This window comes from Aulonocara sp. 'chitande type north' Nkhata Bay, linkage group LG5 (assembly GCF_057382095.1).
Source record: "Aulonocara sp. 'chitande type north' Nkhata Bay isolate Kocher_YH1m ecotype deep benthic linkage group LG5, A_spYH_male_GT1.1, whole genome shotgun sequence".
NCBI classification, from domain to species: domain Eukaryota; kingdom Metazoa; phylum Chordata; class Actinopteri; order Cichliformes; family Cichlidae; genus Aulonocara; species Aulonocara sp. 'chitande type north' Nkhata Bay.
In genome coordinates this window covers 11,920,044-11,941,785 of record NC_141348.1, presented here as the reverse complement: position 1 = coordinate 11,941,785, position 21,742 = coordinate 11,920,044, and the positions used below count along the sequence as shown (strand labels likewise).

General features: G+C 40.9%; 1 protein-coding gene and 1 long non-coding RNA gene across 3 annotated transcripts in view; one reads left to right on the top strand and one right to left on the bottom strand.

Moving 5' to 3' along the window:
- The window catches only part of cntn4 (contactin 4), a 208,356-nt gene that overhangs the window by 175,005 nt on the left and 11,609 nt on the right, over positions 1-21,742 (top strand). For both annotated transcript variants that reach the window (XM_086291344.1, XM_086291345.1), the window contains exons 12-13: positions 5,661-5,788; positions 19,248-19,423. In XM_086291344.1, coding sequence (XP_086147470.1) covers positions 5,661-5,788; positions 19,248-19,423 — 304 coding nt within the window. The remainder of the gene's footprint in view (positions 1-5,660; positions 5,789-19,247; positions 19,424-21,742) is intronic.
- Positions 1,403-21,473, bottom strand: LOC147329924 (uncharacterized). The gene is made up of 4 exons (XR_015129046.1): positions 21,337-21,473; positions 19,255-19,404; positions 1,837-1,937; positions 1,403-1,757 (listed from the first exon to the last, which is right to left on the bottom strand). It is a non-coding gene; the product is annotated as an uncharacterized LOC147329924 (long non-coding RNA).

The window sequence follows — 21,742 nt, the reverse complement described above, 5'->3', positions numbered from 1 at the left end:
TCTGTCCATCTGCTAATGCTTTGATCATTTGCTGCAGCTAATGATCCATGCGACAAGGTGAGAGTCAGTGGTACAGGTCTGACTAGGGGAAAAAATCAATATCAATTACACCTATATCGGAGAATTGTCAAAACTAAATGCCCAGGTGTCCCTGTCTCACCAGTGTCTGCCAATAGCTTTGACTGGAAATTTTTTTATTTTTTTAAAGCGCATACCTGCTTTATCTCTAATTGACCGTTAACCTTGATGCATGCAGCGTCACGAGAAAATAGAAGGCAAGTTTGTTTAGTCACGATGCTGCATGAAGCATCTGAGAAGGGTTTTTTTCTGCAGTCGCACCGCATTCGGTGAGTTTTAGCATCCAGGGTCTGCGCTCCACAGCTGGGCTTGATTTATGCCACTGACAAGGCCGTTTCTCTCCAGCACAGCACACTGTGGGGAAGCTCAAGAGAGACAGCCTTTCAATTTATCTCAGACGGCCCCTCCCCCGGCCCGCACTTCAGGGTTTTTAAAGCAGTAGAGAGCATAGATCAACACCTGAAGTTAGGTCCCACCCCCTTATCCCAGCTCAGAGGATACGGTGACCTCGCCTCCTTCTTGGCACCCTCACCACATTACAGCTTCTGGCCTCCAGCGCTGTTAGTGATGCTGACGCTTTGATATAATTATGATTAGAAACGCTTCCTGCAGGTAGGTCGACGATGGCCGGCGCAGGTCGGAAATAGTAACACGAGAACACCTCACCTTATCTGTGAGTTTACCACGGAAGGCAAACACAATATCAAACACATCCCCCGCAGTACTGTTTTTTTACCCCTCCACACTTTCCACATTGAGTTAACTGGTATTTGGAAGTGAATGGCTGGCGAGGTAGTGAGTTGAGCACGCTGTTTGTGCTCTCAGGCAGTAATCTTTGTGTACAAAAGGCTTTAGCTGAGACTAATTATTTGGTGAAATCACCCTAAGCTCGCGAAGATCTCTCTCTTCCTGTGGTCTCATGGCTGAGTAATTCCACTGATAGAATCTTAACCCCTATTTTCACAAGCCGGCTTTATTTACCCTGTTAATTAAGCAGAGAGGCACGCCTCCGTCCTGCAGCCGCACCGCCAATCAGCCGCAGCATCTCGGAATCACCGAGCATTCAAGAACGCTCCTCTTCTTCGACGGCGACTTAGCGTGTTTATGTAGAGGGTAACTTAATATGATTCCTCTGTTTGAGGCGCCCACCGTTACAAACTCGTTCCAGGCTTGGTTCAAAACTGTTCCACTCAACACGCAATTTCCTTCCCTTTTTTTTTATTACAGATTCATTATTTGGATTGTGACAGTTTCCTCTCGACATCCAGAATTTATCAAACAGATCAAAGACAAAATATGTCTGAATGAAAGATCAAAACAAGGCTTTCAAGTGTTTGTTTTTTTATGGTAAGGAAGCTTGCAAAAAGGCAAAGTGTGCATCTGTTAACATCGTCTCAGAGAGAACGTAAGGAAATCACAAATACAAAAAACACAAAACATAAGGCTTTCAATTTGGACCGGGCTCTTCTCCTGCGATTTCCACTTCACAGCGCCTCGTGATAGCTGCTCTGTGACTGATGTTATTTGTCTCTTTCATCTTGGTGGAGAGCAGGGAGGATCAACGATGTGCAGCCCCTGTCCTCTGAGGCTTGATCTCCCCCCCAAAAAATACACACCTGTGTTTTTTGGGATTACACGAGTGCATTCGGACATCTCGCCGTGTTCAAAATAATCGCCTCCTTTTGGAGAGAATTACAGCCGTGTCCATTAAACCGTGTGAGGCAGGGATGAAAGGAGTGGCACTTGTGTTCATCTCACCTGTGAATTATTGATACCTCCCATCCTCTGGATTCTCCCGGGACCAGGGTGGAAAATGTCTCCTTGCATAATGGGCTCATCGCGCAGACATGTTGTCTGGGCTGCAGCGGAGGAGAGAGAAGACAGGGAGCAAAACAGAAATGTGTTAATAGTGTGCCTCCATCTCTTATTCAGCACTCCTGCGCCTCGGCTGACTTCTACTGTATTTGACCTCATCTTTTCTTCCATTAGCTTCAGACTGAAATGACGAACACTTATGCAGACATCCAGTCTGCTCCTTTTCTCTGTGATGTCAGTGAAAGGAAAGTTCCTCCCCGGTCTTTACATGAATCTACAGAGAAAAGTACACGATACGGTGAATGGCTGAGAATAGTCTTGGCTCTCTCTCCTTTGGGCTTGCACCACTTGTTCACGCTCTTACAAGACGCGCCAACACATGATGGCTTTTTCGTCCCTGAGGGTAATGGGATGGGGGATATACAGAGCACCGCGCACAAACGTGGGTATTTAGTTATGTTGAGGAATTACTGTGAGCATCGTGCTGCAGGTAGACTTGATCTGGGTCAGAGCTTGTTCTAGTTAAAGCAGCATGCCTTTGCGTGTGTTTACGCTCGTGCTTAGTTGATGCGCACCCTTAAATTTCCTTTAAATACCACGAGTCATCACAGCAGCTCGGCTATAAACACGGGAGTGGCAATGCAATGCAATTCAATTAATGTACAGCAGTTGTTTTAATTGTGCTTACTCGGCTCCGTGTTACGGCCACTTGTAGGGCCGCAGTGCCATTTAATGGGCTGCTTTCCTCATAAATATCAGCCTGCAGGTTTGACGCCATTAACTGTGCGCAGCCCACACTGCGATATGCCCCCGTGTAACTGATGGTCATTGTTGGCTACTCTGCATTCAGCACTTTTCTCTCAGCCTGATATAAACCCAGAAGTATCCACTCAGCAGCACCATGTGGTTTTAGAAGTAGATTCACTTACACTAACTACCTCTGCACTTTCTTATCGCATCCACCACTTGAAAAGAAAAACCCAACAAAGAGGTGGGGTGGAGGGGGAAAGACAGTGTGCCACACTGTATCAGCCACATTTCAGCTAAATGCTCCCAGTTAAACGCAAACAACCATTCTCACGTAACGGTGATGAAAGCTGATGAACTCGGACTGCGTCAGCAAATATTTGTAACAGTCAAATAGCTGTTTCAAATAGGTTTTTAAACCTGGTTGGACTGTTAATTACTGCAGTAGTAGGTATTTGGATACAGTGCTGACAGATAGTTTTAATTGGTGCTTTATAGAGCAGCAGCTATTAAGGGTCAGAGGAACAGCCCGGCTGATTCAGATATTACATTTCAATAACTTTTACTTTCTAGCGTGATTACAAAAACAGAAAACTAATTTTAAACAGGATTTTCTGGAAATCTTAAAATCGCCATACTTTTAATTGGACTCTCTTTCAGCTCAGTATGGTTTTTTTCTGGCCCAGAGCCTCACTTTTCAGATTGTCTCTCATCATATCATCATATCCACAGTGCATTTTTCAGCCAACAGGCGTCTGTTTTCAAGAAAATATGTCCATGCTTTTGTACAGTACACTACCTGCCAAGCTCTAACAGCAGCAAGATAAAGCAAAAAATGAGCTGGTGAACACGGAGGCACATTATCCAGAGATATTACAGAGAGAGAGATAGCACTCAAAGACTCCTGAGTTGAATTCTCTCTGTGGGGGATAAAAGGGAAAAAAGCTTTTTAAAACCTTATGTTGGGTCAGAGTCAGTCGCATTTGACTGGAGACTCTATACATGTAGCGTTTTTATCCTGGTGACCATTAAAATTAAAGTTCATTTAAATAATTGTGCACAGTAAGTGCCCAGAGCCTTTGATTTAACAGCTGTAGACACACGTGTTTCTAAGAGTCAGATAGAGAAACACAGATAAAGGAAGATTTTGTGCACACTCATTACTTTTGGTTCCCACAAGTCAGATTTCAGTGTTATTGGGAAATAGTTCTCCAGGCTTTCTGACATTGGCTGCTTTTTCACTTATTTTCAGTTCAGTCTTTGTACCTGATCATTTTCAGAGGAATGATATGTCAGCATGTTGTGTGCCGTTAAAATCTGAGGAAACTAGACAAGTAGTGGAGAAAATAAGAAGTGGCAGACCACCTAAAATATCCAATGTCCTTAATAAATAGAAGAAAATCCAGCAAAGACCTGACACAGGACCTAAGTGAGGCACCTTTATTTAATCCATTTACTATCTACTCATGACTCATCAGGATTACAGTGGAACTCAATGGAACACTATTGAGCTCAACATTAGTAACAGCGTGGGATTATCCTGACAGAGAAGGGACGAAAAGGCAGCGAGCATCCAAAGAAGAGTTTTGGATGTCCATCAAGAAGACTGGAGAACTATTCCTGAAGAGTCTGCTTAAACCTATTACATGAAAGCTTGTTTGAGTTCCATACAAAACAATGACTTTTAACCTCATTAGAATTGTACAAACTCTGTTTTTGCTCGTTACACCGTATTTCTATTTTTGTTTGCATGTTTCAATAAAGTTTTCCCAGCAAAATACAAAGAAATGACATGTGGCTCAAGACTTTTACACATATTCACCAGGTGACCAAAAATATAACTCCAGATGTTGTTTATTTGAAAGAACGTTTTAAAAACAACCTTTGAAAGTAGCGCTCTTACTGTAATTCTGATATTGTGACGATGGTTCATAAGGACAAACTGAAAGCTTTGAAGTTTACTAATCTGACATCCACTCCTCAGTTTTGCATTTCATGACCCTGAAAGATGACTCTGATTAAATGCCATGTAAATCTTCAGGGAACAATATGCTAATGTTGCATTCACAGCTTTATGAGCCTCCCCTGAAGTGGCTCGCTCACACTTCTTCATTTCTGTTTTTATATGTTACTTCCTGTTTGGAAGTTAATGACTAACTGATATTTACCTGCCTTTTATCTCTGTTATACTCTTCGTCCTGATAAAACCTGCTTTTTAGCGCCTAATTGCTACACACTCTTCACCAGCTAATTGCTGCCTGATGACTTGCCTTTGAGAAGGTGGCGTCCTGTGGGTCTATCAGATTCTGTTGCCACTGAAAAGGACACCGGTTATAGCAGCTAGCATTTGTTTTGTTTCTTTAATGTAGAGTAAGTGGTTATTGCAGATTTAGGTGTTCGTATGGACTAGCAGAGGGTCTTCACCCTCACTGCAGGCCTCTATTCGCTTTGACTCCTTTGACTGTTTTCACAGGTGAACGGGGCAGTTTAGCTGCCACACATCATGTTCCCCTCTCACAATCAGGCTGACGCCATTATACAGTTTGCCGAATCAGCAGAGCATTTCAGATAATTAAAATTCAGTGCGCTTTGATGAGGTGGTCCACCCTTGATTTCCCCCAACACTTTGCTTTCAAGGGCACAATTTCCATTTTTCCTCGTTATTTACAAAATGTCAACTTTTGTTAAGGCCTTTTGACCTTTTTTGAAGCACTTGTGGCTGTTGTGTAAAGGGCACGGAGCCACTATTGTCCTAGATATCTCCAAGTCATGTGTTGAATTAATCAGCCCTGAAAATACACTCCTATTTCTCATTGTTGTCATCTGCAAAGAAGCAGAACCTAATTAGAGACAGTGAGAAATTTTCTTTTCTGCGTATTCGTCACTTATCTTTTGTGCTATGTCAGCCATGCCACGTAGTTAAAATTTCACGATGCACGCACAGCAACATTTGTTCTTCTTACAAAAATCTGTTGCTTTGACAGTCACATAAATTATTTCCTTTTTTTTTGTAACCACAGAATCTCCATTCTGGACAACGGTAGTCTGCGGATATGGAATGTGACCAAATCTGATGCAGGCCTCTACACGTGTGTGGCAAGAAACCAGTTTGGTGTGGCAAGCAGCACGGGAAGCATCATAGTTAAAGGTATTTCCTGTTCAGCCTTTACGATTCACCACTTTTGCTTTTGCAGGTTTTTCCATCCCATATTGGTCACCTCTGTAGTTATAGAGAGAAAGGCATTGTTCTCCAACAACACGATGCCAATAATGAGATATGTAGATAGCTGGCTGACTGCTTGAATAGTAAAAGGAAACATGAGTAGTCTTCCTGTACTCATCTTTTGTCAGCCTGGAACCTTTGTATTTTGTGCAGTGTTTTCAGTTCCTTTATTGTTTTGATTGATCATGTCTAAACCTCTAAATCACTCAAAACTACCTGGTTAGACTGAGGCCCGAGTCACACAGGCCTAGAGATGGTGGACAACCATTTGGTCATGAGAGGAAAATGATTGCTGGACTTTGCTGGGGCTTGATTTGAAATCAGTCATTAAAACCCCAGTTATGCACACGTAGAGAATGGTCAGTGACTCACCGGTGGCTAGTGAAAAGCGTGGTTATTGGAGGTCGCTTGCTCCTAGTAGAGTTGGTTGCAAAGTCCAACTTTTCCGCAAACACCAACTATTTCCTAAGCTGCAGGGAAACTGTGAAAATTTTGACATAAACTGGAAATGCAGATTGTTTGCCTTCAAAAGTTGCAGCTTGTAAAATGTAAAGGTAGCAGAAGTAAGTCACAACTTTTACTTTGAAGGATGACAAGTGACAAGTGCTGGCAGACAAGTCTGCCTCGTTCATGCAAACTACAGGTGACGGTGGCGTCTCAAGGAGGACTCAAAGCATTTAACTTTATCTGAGGAATCTAAGTCTACCTTGTTTACACTGAGTATTGCTCAAATCTTACTGAAGCTGAATGCTGCTCTTTCACCCGCCTCCAGTGGCTCCCTGCAGCTATCAATATGGGAATGAAAATTTTATGTATCATTGCTGTAAGTTAGATCCACCAAATCTAAAAACGTGTAGCTTACACTGAATCAAAGAAAAAGGCTTTAATATGTGCATCGAGCTCCACATCCTGAATCTTGCTGAACCTCAGTAGTGGAGGTGGTTAGCGTGGATGCAGACACATAAATGGCTCGTTTTTGTAAAGCTTTCAAATACAAAAAAAGAAAAATGTATTAGTGCATGATCAGATTTGATTGCTTTCACCAAAAGCATTACTGTTTTCATAGTATGCCTGATCTGTCGCTCTACTGCTTTGTTTTTTACTTCTGCTAATTTTAAAACTGTTCATCTGCTTTATGTTTTATTTATGATCAAAGTAAGCAACATTTAAGCTGATAATTTTCACAAATACCAGCAATGTTCAAAGTGGTATGCAGAGCTTTAGAACTACTCAGTTTAAAAGTAAGCTTGTTCAAGCTAATAGGCATTTTTTGCTCCCACTTCAGTGCTGTGTTAGTGACTGAATTACGTAAACAATAGAAAAACAATAAATTTTAGTTTTATAGCTTCATCAATTAAATAAAAACACAGTATTATTGCAGAGTAGTCACAAAGATTTTAATTATATACTGAATGGAAATGTTGATAAGCTAATTAATACTTAATAGGCTAAGGTACAAATATGTTTTGCTCCTCTGTACAGAAATGTTTGCCTATAAAAGCTTGCTGATGCTTTTTTGCCAGTCCCTTGTTACAGTAGGTTTCGCCACTAAAAGCCACTTGAATAGATGAAATTACGGAAAATTTATTTGATGCTTAAATTTATTTAAGCATCATTTTTCAGATTTTTGCATCCAGATCACCCAGGAATTTGACAGGTGAAGTGTTGACTGGATATATTAAAGTTGTGACAATAATAGTTACTTAACATTTTCTTGCTCTTTTAATATACTTCTTATATATCCTGGTGTTTTAAGAAATTTGCAATATCCTAAATCTTACTGAATAAGAGTCCTCCGACCCATTCTGTGGACAAACATCAATCTGTCTGCCTCACACATTCTTCAACTGCCCAAATATTATAAACTTTTTGTGTAAGATGTTTCAGACTTTCTGTAGAACAGATTCAGTTTCTGGATTCAGTTCTGGAATAGCTCTATTTGGGGTGAAAGCAGCCACCCTGGAATCATCGAATAACCAACAATCAATCACACATTGGTTTGTTTTGTGTTATTGCTCACACAAAGACTCATTTTGCTGACTGGAAACAAAAGAAACCACCTTGTTGATGAAATATTAATATTAGAAAAAGATCAAATGCACACTGAGAGAAAATGGGAATTAATTTTATACAATATGACAGCCTGTAATTTAATTTCAACTCACCAGAGACTATTTGCAGTAATGCTGATGACATCCCCTTTTTTTCATTTCATTACTGTACCTAAAAATCCCAATAAAGACAGTTGGAGGGAAAAATTTGTAACAGGTCCTCTAAACATTGACCAGTGACGACTTGGGAGTGATGGATCAATTTCTATAAGTAGCGCTTTTCACAGACTTAAAAGTCACAAACCGCTGTGCAACAATTAAAACACAATTAATATCAGTCTGTAAAGTAAGACATGACAGCGGCTTTGGTTAAACAGCATGTATCAGTGCCCCAGGAATGAAACCAGGCTGCTTCATCATGGAGACAAAGCTCTGGAATGAGAAACACATACAGCAGCTGCAGTGGACAGGAGCCCACACTGTTCCACTTACCTTTAACATTACTCCTGAGTGACAGTGCAACGCCTTTACCTATAGTAGCACCTACAGAATACCAACCTACTGCTGCTGGATACCTGTTTTATTTTCCTTAAAATAAAATAGCCACAAGTGTTTAATTTTCATTCATAAAAAATGGCCGACACATCTTATCTTCTGATAAGTCCCACAAAAAGCAGGTTTTTCCCCCCTCTCTCTCTGTGCTGTCATTACTAGACAGAGACACCTCAGCTGCTATGTCTGTTTGCAGAGATGTTGAAATCATTCGGCTCACTGCCTCGCTGTGCCCCCCAGTACCAGCAGAAGGATATACTGCGAGAAAAAAATAGTCTTCGTGTTGTTGGATCATCTGGGTTGGGGATTGCATTTCTGCTCCGGTGCTGTGACTTATTATACTTCATTAAAAATAAATGTGAGCTGGGTATAAAGTGCGGTGCATTCTGCGGCGGCTTTATGCTGTGCACACCGCAGCTTTTCTGTCCCATTTCCACAGGGGATAGTGTTCTCACCTCGTCAGGCTCCCGGAGGATTTGCTGTCATATTCAGTGAACTATACCCTCACTGTGACCTCCTTTTCACAGGGGTTCCTGGGCTCATTTGTGCTATTGTTACATGTTCTGTTTTGACCTTCCTCGTTGAGCAGCTTCTTTTACATTTATAGAGTTATTGATTTTCAGTATATTGCCCTGAGGGAGAAAAGTTCACGCCTCATATTTCAAAAGGTTTTTCATATAAAGGTTTTCTATCTAGATTTGCATGTACTCTGTAGTTCAGGAATTTTCACACGACGCATACAAGTGCAGTTCTCGCAGCTACGACTGCATTTCTTCGGCTTCACCAGAAGCAGAATATTCCGAGACGCCGAGGTAAACCCCGTGGGTCAGAGCATGCTGGAAATTCGCTCACACCTTCTACTCACCGCCTAAGAGAGAGTACGATTCACTGTAACCTCATATGAACATGCAGAATACATTGATCATTCGTCTGCGCTGTTATTAAATACCCGTGGGGGGGAAAGAACTACACAGGTCAAAAAAAAAAAAGAAAATCTAATAAAATCGTGCCCAAATCCTTCCAATACCCTGTGTGAGAAATACTGCAGCTAAAATCATTTTTCATAAAGTCTCGAAGACAGAGCTTCTTCTTCTTTGTGTGTAGTTTATAGTTTTTGCTCAGAGGTTCAATCCATTAAATTGTCCTTCTTCTACAAGTTAGCAGTCTGTAAAATCCTTTGAAATGCAGTGTCAACAGAACAGTCTGCTACCATATCAGGTTTTTTTTCTCCAATTATCCAAGTAGTTGCCATAGAAACATGGATTAATTGACTTGCTCAGCCCCTGCAGGCTAGTGTTTGATTGAATACTTTAAAAAAAAAACATTGATTTATGTCAATGAGAATAACAGCGAGAAGAAAATCCTGTTATTGTATCTATATGTTCATTCTCCTTTTTAGCCAAAAACACGTCACATAATGGAATTTTAAATAACTCTGTTGCAGCTCTGTCTTCTGTAAATCACTATCAAGGCGTGTTTCCTTTTTCTGTTGAATTATAAAAGACAGATTTCATATATTATGAATGCCTGAAAGTCAGCAACAGTCAAGGATGTGGGGAGAGCTTAGAGTGCACCTTGCCGCTGATTTATGCTGATGCCTTGCTCTGGCTCCCATTGACGACTCTGCCGCTCTACCAAATGCAGTACGCCTTGCATAATAGAAGTGAGAGAAATTAAAGGATCACGTAACCTCAGAAATTCATTGGTGACACCTGCAGCCGTTACGTGAATTGCAGTTATTATTCTGTTTCTCTGGGTTTGCAATGGCTTTTGCACGACTTATCCTACTCAGGTCTTTATTTGGCTGTATGAGATATCTTGCGTCTGCGCTAGCAGGCACCCTAGCACTAGGTACAATTTAAAAAGACCAACTGAGATCAATCAAAATTGATCCTAAAATAACCAAACAATGCCTCGATTAAGCAAATACTCCACCCACGTTGACTGCAGTTTTTCACTCATGGTTAAATTTCAATATGGCCAAACAGACTTCCAGACTTTTAGCTGAGCAACCAGAGAGCATTAAGGGGCAGAGAGGAGGATGCTACTCTCAATGTTGTTGCCTCTTTTCAGGAGGACGCAGCTGAAGTTACACAATTACACAGTGAATTTGCAATTATTATTATATTTACAGAATACCACAGTTTTTGTCTTGGTCGTATCATTTAATTTTGTTGTATTTATCCGCAACACCTTAAACGCTGGTCCGTGAAAATATTGTCTGACGTTAAACCGGTCCGTGGCGCAAAAACGGTTGGGGACCGCTGGTCTACGGAACAACAGCTTTCCGACTGTATCTGTACAAATACTGTCCTGCTGAGTTTTTAGGGCATATTAAATGAATGTTTTAAAAGATTTTGTCATGCCAGATCTGGCTTCAAAGCGGGATTTCAGAAACCAAACGATAATGTGTCGCTAAATCCATCTTTTACACTATGTATCTATCATAGCATTTAGCTCACTAACTTAATCTTGCTTAACTTGTTTGCTAATGCTAAAGCACAGTACTGTTGATATAGCAAACAGAAAACAGGCCTCTCTTATGGCAATGCCCTCGGGAGCAAGCATAACCATCGCATCCTTTGGATTTTTGCAGAAAATATGTCCTCACAGAGAAATTATGCTTTAGGCTGTGAGAGCCAATGAGAGAGTTGTGGCATGTTATTTTATTTATTTCATTAAAATTTATTCAGACATTTCCATAAAATGTTTTTTGGGGGGTTGTTTTTCAAACATTTAATGATGATTAATGTATTTGTCTCTTGCAAATGTTAATTTCTGGGATATTTTAAGTGCAACTTTAAAACCTGATTAAAAAGTACAGCATTGCTGTACCATCCTGCACCAGTTCCACTCTCTCTTTCCCATTTATCAGACACTGTGAAATGAAAATGGTAGAGAACACCCCCACCCACCCCCAGCCAATCAGTGGGAGTAAGAAGGGGGGCAGTGGAACCTGCTGCTCTCCCTGTAGGTTCAGGTTGATGGCCTATATGTGGTTTTCCAATCAGGCTGCAAAGAAACACAACCATGTCTGTCCTCTCAGCATAAACAGACACCGCTGTTATCCACTCATTATTCTTGTGAAAAGGAATATGGGTTTTATTTGACACCCTCACACACTCGCTTCCTTCCCATCATAATATGTTAAAGCTGTTTTCTGTGGCTGATGTACAAATGTTCCTGTATATGAACGTGTGCCTTTCTGTCACAAGTGATATTGTTTGCAAAATGGGATGGGGTAATTTACATGCACTACTTCATTGAGGATTGGAAACCTGTTTAGCGGGGAGAAATTTGTGTTGCGGGATCAGCCCTTATGGGAGATGACAGTAGTTTATTCAAATTGACTTTGGTGATATGAATACTGAAAAATACCTGTCAAACAGCATTCTGTATCTCCCGCTGTGAATAAGCCACCTCGCACACAGCAGAGGAGCAGTCACAACAGATGAGCCCTGTTAATGTCCCCATTATTCCAACACTGGGGGGATATTAGCAGATTAATTGCACTTGATTATAGACGTGCTCTCGGAATTTTGATTACACTGGAGATGAGCCGTTGCAATTAGGGTTGCCGCCGATCATTACGGATGGTCAGTGAACTTAAAACTTCAGAGATCCTACAGTGTTCACGTCAGTTTGGCTCTCTCAAGCAATTCATCTTTTCGGCGCTGTGACCCACTGTAGCAGCCATTTGTTTTGGAGACATTTCAAAAGTAGACGAGGAATATTCTGTCATTGTGGGCGACATCTAGAGAGATCTTTTTCGTAGATAGGTAGTTTCCCTCTGTCTGCACCACAAGGTGCACATGCGTGGATCTTAAAGACTGAAAGAAAGATGAAACTAAAGATGTTCACCGTGGGATGAATTATCAATTTGGTGATCCCATAACACACGGGTGGGCAACTCCAGGCTTTGAGGGCCGGTGTCCTGCAGGTTTTAGAGCTTACCCTGGGTCAACACCCCTGAATCAAATGATTAGTTCATTACCAGTGTTCGGGAGAACTTCAAGATATGTTGCGGAGGTAATTTAGCCATTTGAATCAGCTGTGTTGGATCAAGGACACATCTAAAACCAGCAGGACACCGGCACTCGAGGCCTGGAGTTGCCTACCCCTGCTGTAACATTTTGTCAGCTCCTTAACCAGGACAAAAATCTCACTGTATTCACTCATGAAGAGTCAACTAGAAAAATCACAACATGATTGAAAATAAGCATACTATACTACGAGTATGTTACGTCGTCTATCCATTTTGCACCACTTATCTGGTTCACAGCAGCAGTCTGAGCAAAGAAGTCCAGACTTCCCTTACCCTGGCCCGGGGGACACCAAGTTGTTCCCAAGCCAGCTGAGTCCTGGGTCTGGCCTCAGGACCTCCTCCCAGTAGAACATGCCTGAAATATCTCACCGAGCAGATATCTGAACCACCTCAATTTGGTTCTGTGGATGAATGATGTGGATGAGCGATCCAAGTAGCTCTCAAATGACCATTCTCCTCACCCTGCCTCTAAGGGAGAACTCAGTCACACTTCATAGCTCTTTAACCTTGCTTGTAAAATTGCATGTTTGCACAATTTCCAACTAGTGCTAGATTGGTACAGTAAATGAATTGGTACAAGCACTTTCATGCAAAAACTTTGATTTGTTTTTCAATCACCCACCTTAATCTGGCTCTCAGTGCACTTGCACTACCAGCACAGTCATCATGTTAACATTGTCTGGATGAACATCTAAGCATACTTTGTTAGCTGCTGATGACTCCACGACAGAAGACAAATAATCTGTTTCATTTTACACCCTAGACTTAAATGTGGTTACCAGTTCTCTGCTGAATTCCTACAGTTGCTTTTCCAAGCGAGCCATGTCATCCAAGTTGGATGGCAGCAACGATATGAAATAAATGCGATTCCTGACAGCCATATAGAAAAATAATGAGCTGCCATCTGTCAGTAATCACCAGCAGGTTGCTACAGATGTGCCACCACACAGAATACAGTACCGAGAGGATCTTGTATCTATCTGTTGAGCAATGGAGACAAGGTTTTCCTTGCCATTCAAGTTTGTCCTTGAGGAACCTTTGATAGGTCCTTCAGAAAATAAGTGGAGCACAAAAAAACTGCATCGGAGGATTTTCTGGCGTGCTGATGAATCTGTTGATTTGAAAAGGAAGAGGAGGTAAAATTGCGAGTGAAATGATTGCTTTTTAAAACGGTAACCACATTTTTTTGTTCTTAAACGACCTGCTAGGAAACTCTGAGGATTCGCCAAGGTGATGCACGATGCTACGCTGATTCACTTTGAAAAACCTTAGCCTGACATGCTTCGTCACAGTTTAGATCCTTTGTGAAGACGTCTTTTCTTACCTGCCAGTGAAAGAAAACATTTCCTTTTCAGGTTTGTGTTTGTCTTGAACCCTGACGAGTCCGGATCTTCTGCGTGGGTCTCAGTTTAAAGATGATTATAAATTTGTTTTCCAAATACTCTAAATCATGCGGCCTGTGTCTCGTCCCTGTGCTCCACTATTCAAGCTCGCATTGCTCACCTTTAGAGGAAACTTAGTGAGTATATATATATATATATATATATATGTGTGTGTGCACTGAGGGAGACTGCACACTTCGCATTACGGCTTTAGATCATTAAAGACAGAGGATTCTCCACAGCAGGAAGGGAAATGTGTGGGCATTATTCATAATGTTGGAAGGAAGACTGGTGAAACTGGCCTTGTGAGGCATGTCAGTGTGCCTCAGAAAGGAGCTCAGGGTCATTTGGTAACTGTAAGCTAGCTCTGTTTTCTGGTCAACCATATGTTATTGTTATACAGCTTCTCTGAGTGTTCCCACTGTGTGCCGGTGGTCTGTATATCATTTGTTTGGCTTCATTAGCTGTCTGTGCATCCTAGGCTTCCTTCAGCTGCTTTGCCTTAGAATAGAATGCCATGCTGATTGCTGTTGGTGTTTTTATTTTGCAAATCAACTCCAAAATTGCATCTGATATTTTCTTCTCTGTTTCTTTCATCATTACCATCTGTTGTGAATCTTGTGCCCTTTATATACACAGAAATTCACATTAACTACTTATATTCAGATTCCAGCCAGAAACTCATAGACATTTAGAAATAAAGACGTAGTTGCTGCTGGTGGCGATTTATCAAAAAAATGATGTAGGTGGTTGGCAACCTTGCTTTCATAGAGGAAGAAAACCAGAATACAAGCAGTTGGCAACCAGCTGACTCGAGTCTCCTACTCAGAGAGATATGTCGCAGAGTAGTTTGACTCATTGACACAGACGAACTCAGACGGGTTAACAATCTGTCTGCGTTTATAAATTAGACAGTAGTTATTTGCAGACCTCTCTGAGAGTGCAGTCTATCCCCAATCACCTTGCAATGTTAATATATTTTTTCTTATCAATCACTTTTCTACTCTGTCAGAGCACTGAAAGCGCTTTACACAACCTGCATTGCCCTTGCTTCATGCCACAAGCACTTTCTATGTAAGTGCTTTCTATCTAACGTTCACACTCCGATGAATGCATCAGAGAGCAACTTGGGGTTAGTATCACGCCCGAGGATGTTTACCACGAACCACCAGCCTTTCACCTGAGCTACAGCCAGGTGAAAGAGCAGAGGTTTAGAGTGTTGCATAACCAACTGGTCACCACAACTACTTGCAATTAGTTTCTGACAACAAGAATATTGAATACAACCACTAATTAGTTTTTCTTAAAGGTCTGGTGTAAGTGAGCCATTAAAAAAGCACACAGTTAGATCATGTTTTACTCGTTAATTAGTTCCGTTCTATGACCAAAACATTGAATTTCTCATGTGGTATCATTCCAGATCAAGTCATGAATGCAAACAATGGAGGATGTTCTTTTAGAAAAACATGGTATCAGATTTGACACCCAAGTCATTTCAAGTTGATTCAATATACTATACTAAGTAACAATATAGTGTTAAATACACAAATTTGTCTGGGAAGAATTACCAAAGCAGCTATTTTTTTGGACATGGATATTCAAGGCTCTTCACCTCCTGCACAGGTAATTCAGCAGTGAGCAAGAGATGTGTTTAATTTTTAAAACAGATTTTTGGAGGAAAGCATGAATCGCAGTGTTGACTTGGAGGTTTCAGAAGCCCGTGGTGCTAGTTTTAATAGTTTAAACAAGGTGCAAAAACAGCAAAAAAGAACTTACATAGTAGTACAAGTTAAAGAAGTATGATTTTGTCAAACCTGATTGCATTTAGTAAAGTCGGGGTTGCTCATGTCTAAATGCTTTGAATTATTTGAATTATTAACTGTGCAACAGCTCATATTACATGTATCACATGTAAAATATGTTCAGATGCTTGAATGTAAGTTTTACGTTGGTATGACATGTTTATTATATAAGACATGGTTTGCATGGTAATATGTAGTTAAACAATGATGTAGATAACCGAATGAGCCAAAGTGGCACTTTGCACTTCTGTCAGAGCGATAAGCGAGCAGCATGGTGGGGAGAGAGCGCAGTGGTTTTAATAGGCTTGGTTAAGTGGTGAGATGACGTTGACAGACAGATGTTTGAGCTGTGCTAGAAAACCTGTGATCATACGTCAGTATCTTAGCTGCTCCTTGGATGAGCTAGGTCAGCTGAGCACTGATCAGGTGTTGTAGTACATCTGCTCATTTGACCCTGTTTGATTACACTGGTTAACAATGTTTCAGACATCCTCAGCTCCATCACATAATATGTGCTATTTCTGTTTGATTTTGAAATCCAGATGTGACAATTAAAATAGCTGAGTAACATTTCCAAGATGGTTCATTTCTTTATATTTTGCTGCTATTGTACATTGATTTGAAGAGTTTGAATCATAAATTGTAAGTTTACTTTATGGTCACTTCACACTATAATATTTCACCTTTAATATTATGTAAGAATTAAAAACATCAGAAAAAAGGTCTATATAGCCCAGACTTGAGTGAAACAAAATTTTACAACTAATAGCAGATTTATTTCACCTCAAACACCGAAAAACTGTCTAACAGCTTATTGTGAAAGAAGAAGAAGAATTACAGATTTCCTGCTACTACAAAGGTCATGTCGAGCGTCTGAGTACAATGGATGCGGGACACGACCATGGAGATAAGATTTGGAATTTGACATTTCATACTTGGCACATTTCTATGAATCTGACCTGATGAAAAGCAGATTAATAGTTTAGATAGTGACCATCTAATAATTACTATAGTTTCCCCCCATTCTGCCCATTTTCGCCAAATCTTAAAGGTTAAAATGTATTTAAGTGATTTCTGGCTTCAATTAAAATTTTGGGTCTTAGATCTGAGCAAGTAGATTATCATGAAAACTAGAATCAATCAGCAATTTTAAGCAACAAGTTCCGTTTCAGTGACTAAAATTTAATTAGTTGATGGAACCTTTACAGTTGTGCACTGCTACTAGGGCACTTGGACATCTGAGACGTTCAAAAACAGAGACAAGAAACCTTTTCAGAGACAACCTGCCTTTTCACATAACAGCTTTCCAGTCTCAGTCATTTAAAAACACTGTTAAAAATCAACTCTTCTCACTGACTTTCAGGTCTACCTCAGCAAGTTGTCCTGGCTTTTTATCATGCGAGCAGTCTTATTCAGTCTATTACTGTTTTATGTGATTACATTTTTACTGAATTTGTTATTTTACTGGTTGTTAAGTATGAGTTCTGTTTGCATTGCCTGTACAACAGATTCTTTTTAATCATAACTTGACTTGGGATCTACAGTAGCATTGCTGTAAGCAAGTCCTATCAGACTCTGCTTGATTATTTATACAGAGTATACAAAACAAGTGAAGGGGGGCCTTCACCTGTCGGATTTTTCTCCCACAATCACTGTTAGAAAACCGTCATAGCATCAGTATTTAATGGCTTGCTTTCATAAGCTCACTTTAATTTACATTTTTGATTAAACTGAGGCCGTGGGTTTCTTCAGCCGAGGATGGGCGACAGAGTTAGACTCTTGTCTACAGAGCCCGAGGTTTTTCTTCTTACTGATGCTGACTGTTCCTTAAGGTGGATATTTCAAATGATGGCCTGGGGCCTGAAAAAGTTCCCAGGTCCCACCCAGCCTGTCTCAGCACACGGGCTCGCTCTCTGTCTTGTCTCGGACTGACCCTGCTAAGTGAGCGTTACTGTCCTCCCCGTTTACAGTAGCAGTAGGTAACAAGGCATTATACAAGATAGAAATCAATCAAATTATGCTCAAGAGTCCAGTGTGTGGTTGTGTAACCAACCTTGGTTGTCCGTATAATCTGTCACAAATCATGACAGAGGAGGGTAATAAGGCAGCATACCCCCCCATCATTGTCACTGTGAAACCCCCGGAGGCAGTAAGACACCAGGCAGCACACAACCACACGACACAAGGAGAGGAGATGACGACAGAACACACCAGTCCTGCTGTAGAAATAAGGAAGAGAAAAATTGTTTATTCCGTGTTACAGGTAACACGAACAGAGTGAGTTCTCTTGACTGTGGATCTCTGTGGGTATTTCCTCTGTAGATCCTTCCCAAGCCTTTTTTCCCCCCACCACACATTTCCTTCTTTCTCCTCACATGATTTGGAGTAACCATCTCTCCAAGAACACCACTGCAGAGCACACCTGACACTTTTTTTTCAGAGAAATGTGTTTCTTAAGCTTTATATTTTTTAGCTTTTCTGTTCCTTCCTGCACTTGTTCTACAAGGTGTAGCCAGCCTGCAGAAGCAGACCGAGCACACACAGAGACTTGAATACCTCCTGTGTGTTATTATGGGTTTTTTTTTCTTTACTGCACCGCCATCGTTCACCATTTAGCCCCTGCAATAGAGGACTGGGCTTCTCAGACACACTTTCATTGTGTATATGACAAGACCCAGCAGCTGATAGCATTCTGGCCTGAAATCAGAAAACGACTAGATAAATCACATTGGGAGCGTGCGGTAGCATCTGTGTGTGTGTGTGTGTGTGTGTGTGTGTGTGTGTGTGTGTGTGTGTGTGTGTGTGTGTGTGTGTGTGTGTGTGTGTGAGACAGAGAGGGGGAGCCAATACAATGAAGGTATCGAATTCACTGTGGATGAAGACTGCACTGCCGGCACTTTCTACATGAATCTATGCCTGTCCAGGGATCATTTGCCATGGTTAATTTAGTCCATGTGCTCAGAGTGGCTATTTCAACCAAGTAATCACAGCACCCCCAAGAGGGAGACAGGTGCTGCACACTCTGAGTATAAAGCCTCTCCCTCCCTCACGTCCTTCCACCTTCCCCCTCCATCGCTAACATACGAGTGCAGATAAGGGACGCTCGTCTTATTCCCATGTGCAGCCACTGTAATGCACTGCAGGAGAGAAAAGAGAGCACTGACGACTGGAAGAAGTCCTGTTTGCTGTTTTCCTAGCAGTTCGATTTGGGAATTGCAGCCGGGTCGAGGGGAGTTCCAGTCTGCAGGCTGAGATGACAGTGACACATGGAGGCTTCGCGGGCTGCAGGAGAGACACGTCTCCTCCGAGTCCCCACAGAGACAAGCTCAGGCCGAAACTAATACCAGTTATTGTAGCTGTGCACCCTAGTTTGCTATGTGCTCCGTCCCGTATATCCTTCTATTAACTCAGTCTGACATATCCATAAGGATGATGGAAGGGCTCTGCTTTTTGCAAAGCCATTTCCTGTGCTGAATTATAATGCCTGGAAAGAGTAGAGGCGTGCAGCGTGCTTGATCAGACGTGCGTGAATATGAATGTGTGTTTTTTCAGAGCCTACCGTCATCACCACGCTGGCCTCCACGCTGGACGTCACCGTCGGGGAGAGCGTGGTCCTGCCCTGCCAAGTGAGCCACGACCCGTCTCTGGAACTCAAGTTCACCTGGTTCTTCAACGAGCAGCTCATCCACTTCGGGAGCCACGGTGGATTCTTTGAAAAAGTGGGAGGCGTAAGTCAATATTTCATCATTCATGGTTTCTGACAGGCCGCGAGACTAACAGGCCTCTGGTTTTAAAACAAGCTGTCATGTTGTGAGAGGTGTGCAGACAGGATGCCTTCATGCATCAGTCCGGGAAGCCTTTTTGCTATGAGCGCTTATATAGTATTTGGACATTTTATCCCCAAGAAAACAAAATATGCCTAAAAACAACAAAACTTGAAATGGGGGTACATTAAATGTGCATTTCTATCCCAGTAGCTATTATCGAAAAACATTTACCCCCTAGAATTAAATAAGGCAGTAACTATGTGTATGTGTTTGAGGATTTTAGCCACACTTTATTTTCTTTTTAAAGTATATTTTTCAGCCAAATGAAAAGAGAAATCAGGTAAAATCTTAGTTTTACTCTCTAATTCTATCTAATTTCTTATCTGCTTGAGCAGTAAGGACAAATCACCAGGCTAACACATAAAGACAGACAATCAAACACTCTCACATCCATACCTACGCCCAATTTAGATTCACAGATTAACCTAAAATATATGTCTTTGGACAGACACAGAGAGAACATGAAAAGAAGGCTTCCCGGCTCTGTGGTTTGAACCTTCCCTTGGTTTCGTTCTCCCTGTGCTGATGACTTTCTTTGGTTTTCTGCTTCATCTGTTACAGATGGGAGACAGATAAAGCTTTGAGTGGCCAGTGAGGCTAGAAAAGTGCTATTCTATGCCACTGACAAGTGTATGATTTAATAATAACGTTATATCAGATTCCCTCATTATGGTACCAAATTATCGGTAGCAAATCAGCGTACTCAAAAGGTGCAACGTGGTGCTTTCAGAGTGCATCACCTAGCAATATATATATATATATATATATATATATATATATATATATATATATATATATATATATATATATATATATATATATATACTCATTTCTGCTGTTTGTTACAATTTGTTGTGTCTCCTGCTGTTTTTCCATCAAAAGATATAAAATACATTATTACATAACAGCAGTTTACTCACCACCTGTTTCAAAACAGAGTTTAATATTTCCTTATCCACCACGGGGATGATAATTAGTGATCATATGTCTAGATTTATGTTATTTTCTTGGTTTTTTTTTAAACATATTACATTTTTAACATCTGAGACTCATATTAAAGTAAACACTGCTAGAGCCGGACTGTGGATTTTTTCATACCTAACTAATTATCAATATTTGATGACTGAAAAATCCAACATATCATCGGATTGTTTTTTTTTTATGTGTTACTATTTATGAGTCCTTGCCAAGATAATACGACAATGCAGTTTAAAAATAATCTTGTTTTGTGGTCACATGTTTGTGGCATTTCAACTTGGTGTTGGCCAAACTATTCAGCATCAATGCTCCTAAAATGGTTGAAGGGTGTTTCTCCCAAGTCTGCTATTATATTGTTTAAATACCAATAAATTGGCAAATAGCTAATATCGGCCTCTAAACACACCAACGGTGTAGGCTTTATCCCTGGAGCACAAGCTGACGTTATCCCCCATTGTCTTCCCCCCAAAAAACGATCACGATATGATGGCAATAACCGCAGCGTAAATGGCCAGATACTGATGTTTCCACATGCAGTCAGACCCCCTAATTTTAGTTTTATATTTGTATTAATGCAACAAAAAATTGAATGAAAATAGAGTACCAGATAGATGTCAGTTAATTACATCTATCAGCAATATAAACACAGAAGACTAAAGGTTCATCCACACAGGAAGTGATTCATGCAGCACCCTCTAGCTGATAGTTAGTTGCTAGCAGACATCCCAGGTTTATCTTTGTAACTGTTGAATGTATTGTCATTAAACAGCACATTTCACTTTCATTGGTAGTCGAGTTGAACAAAGTTTTGTGTTCCCAGCAGTTATTTCACTCACTGTAGCTTTAAGACTCTGTATGTCATCGACTTTCTGTTATATCTGGTCACCAAGTAGCTTCCTGTGTGGACAGTTGCTAAAAAATTGCTCTTTTGGTGAGACAACAAACTAACCTAACAACAAGTGAGAACAGAAATAGAACTTGTCCACAAATAGTGACATCCAAACTGGAGTGTTCAGCTGTGTTTGTGCCCACCTCGCCAAAACACTGTTGTGTGTAATTTCAGGAATGCTAATATTTGCTAATGTGCTAGCATGCTAACGGCCAATGGCATAGCTTAGCTGTAGGGTTTCTCCCACGAGAGAGCATCATTTCAAATTCTGTTTATTGTCACACTCCAGCTTTGATAACATATATTCCACATAAGCTGAGGCGCATAATGTATAATTAAAACTCAAACCTTGT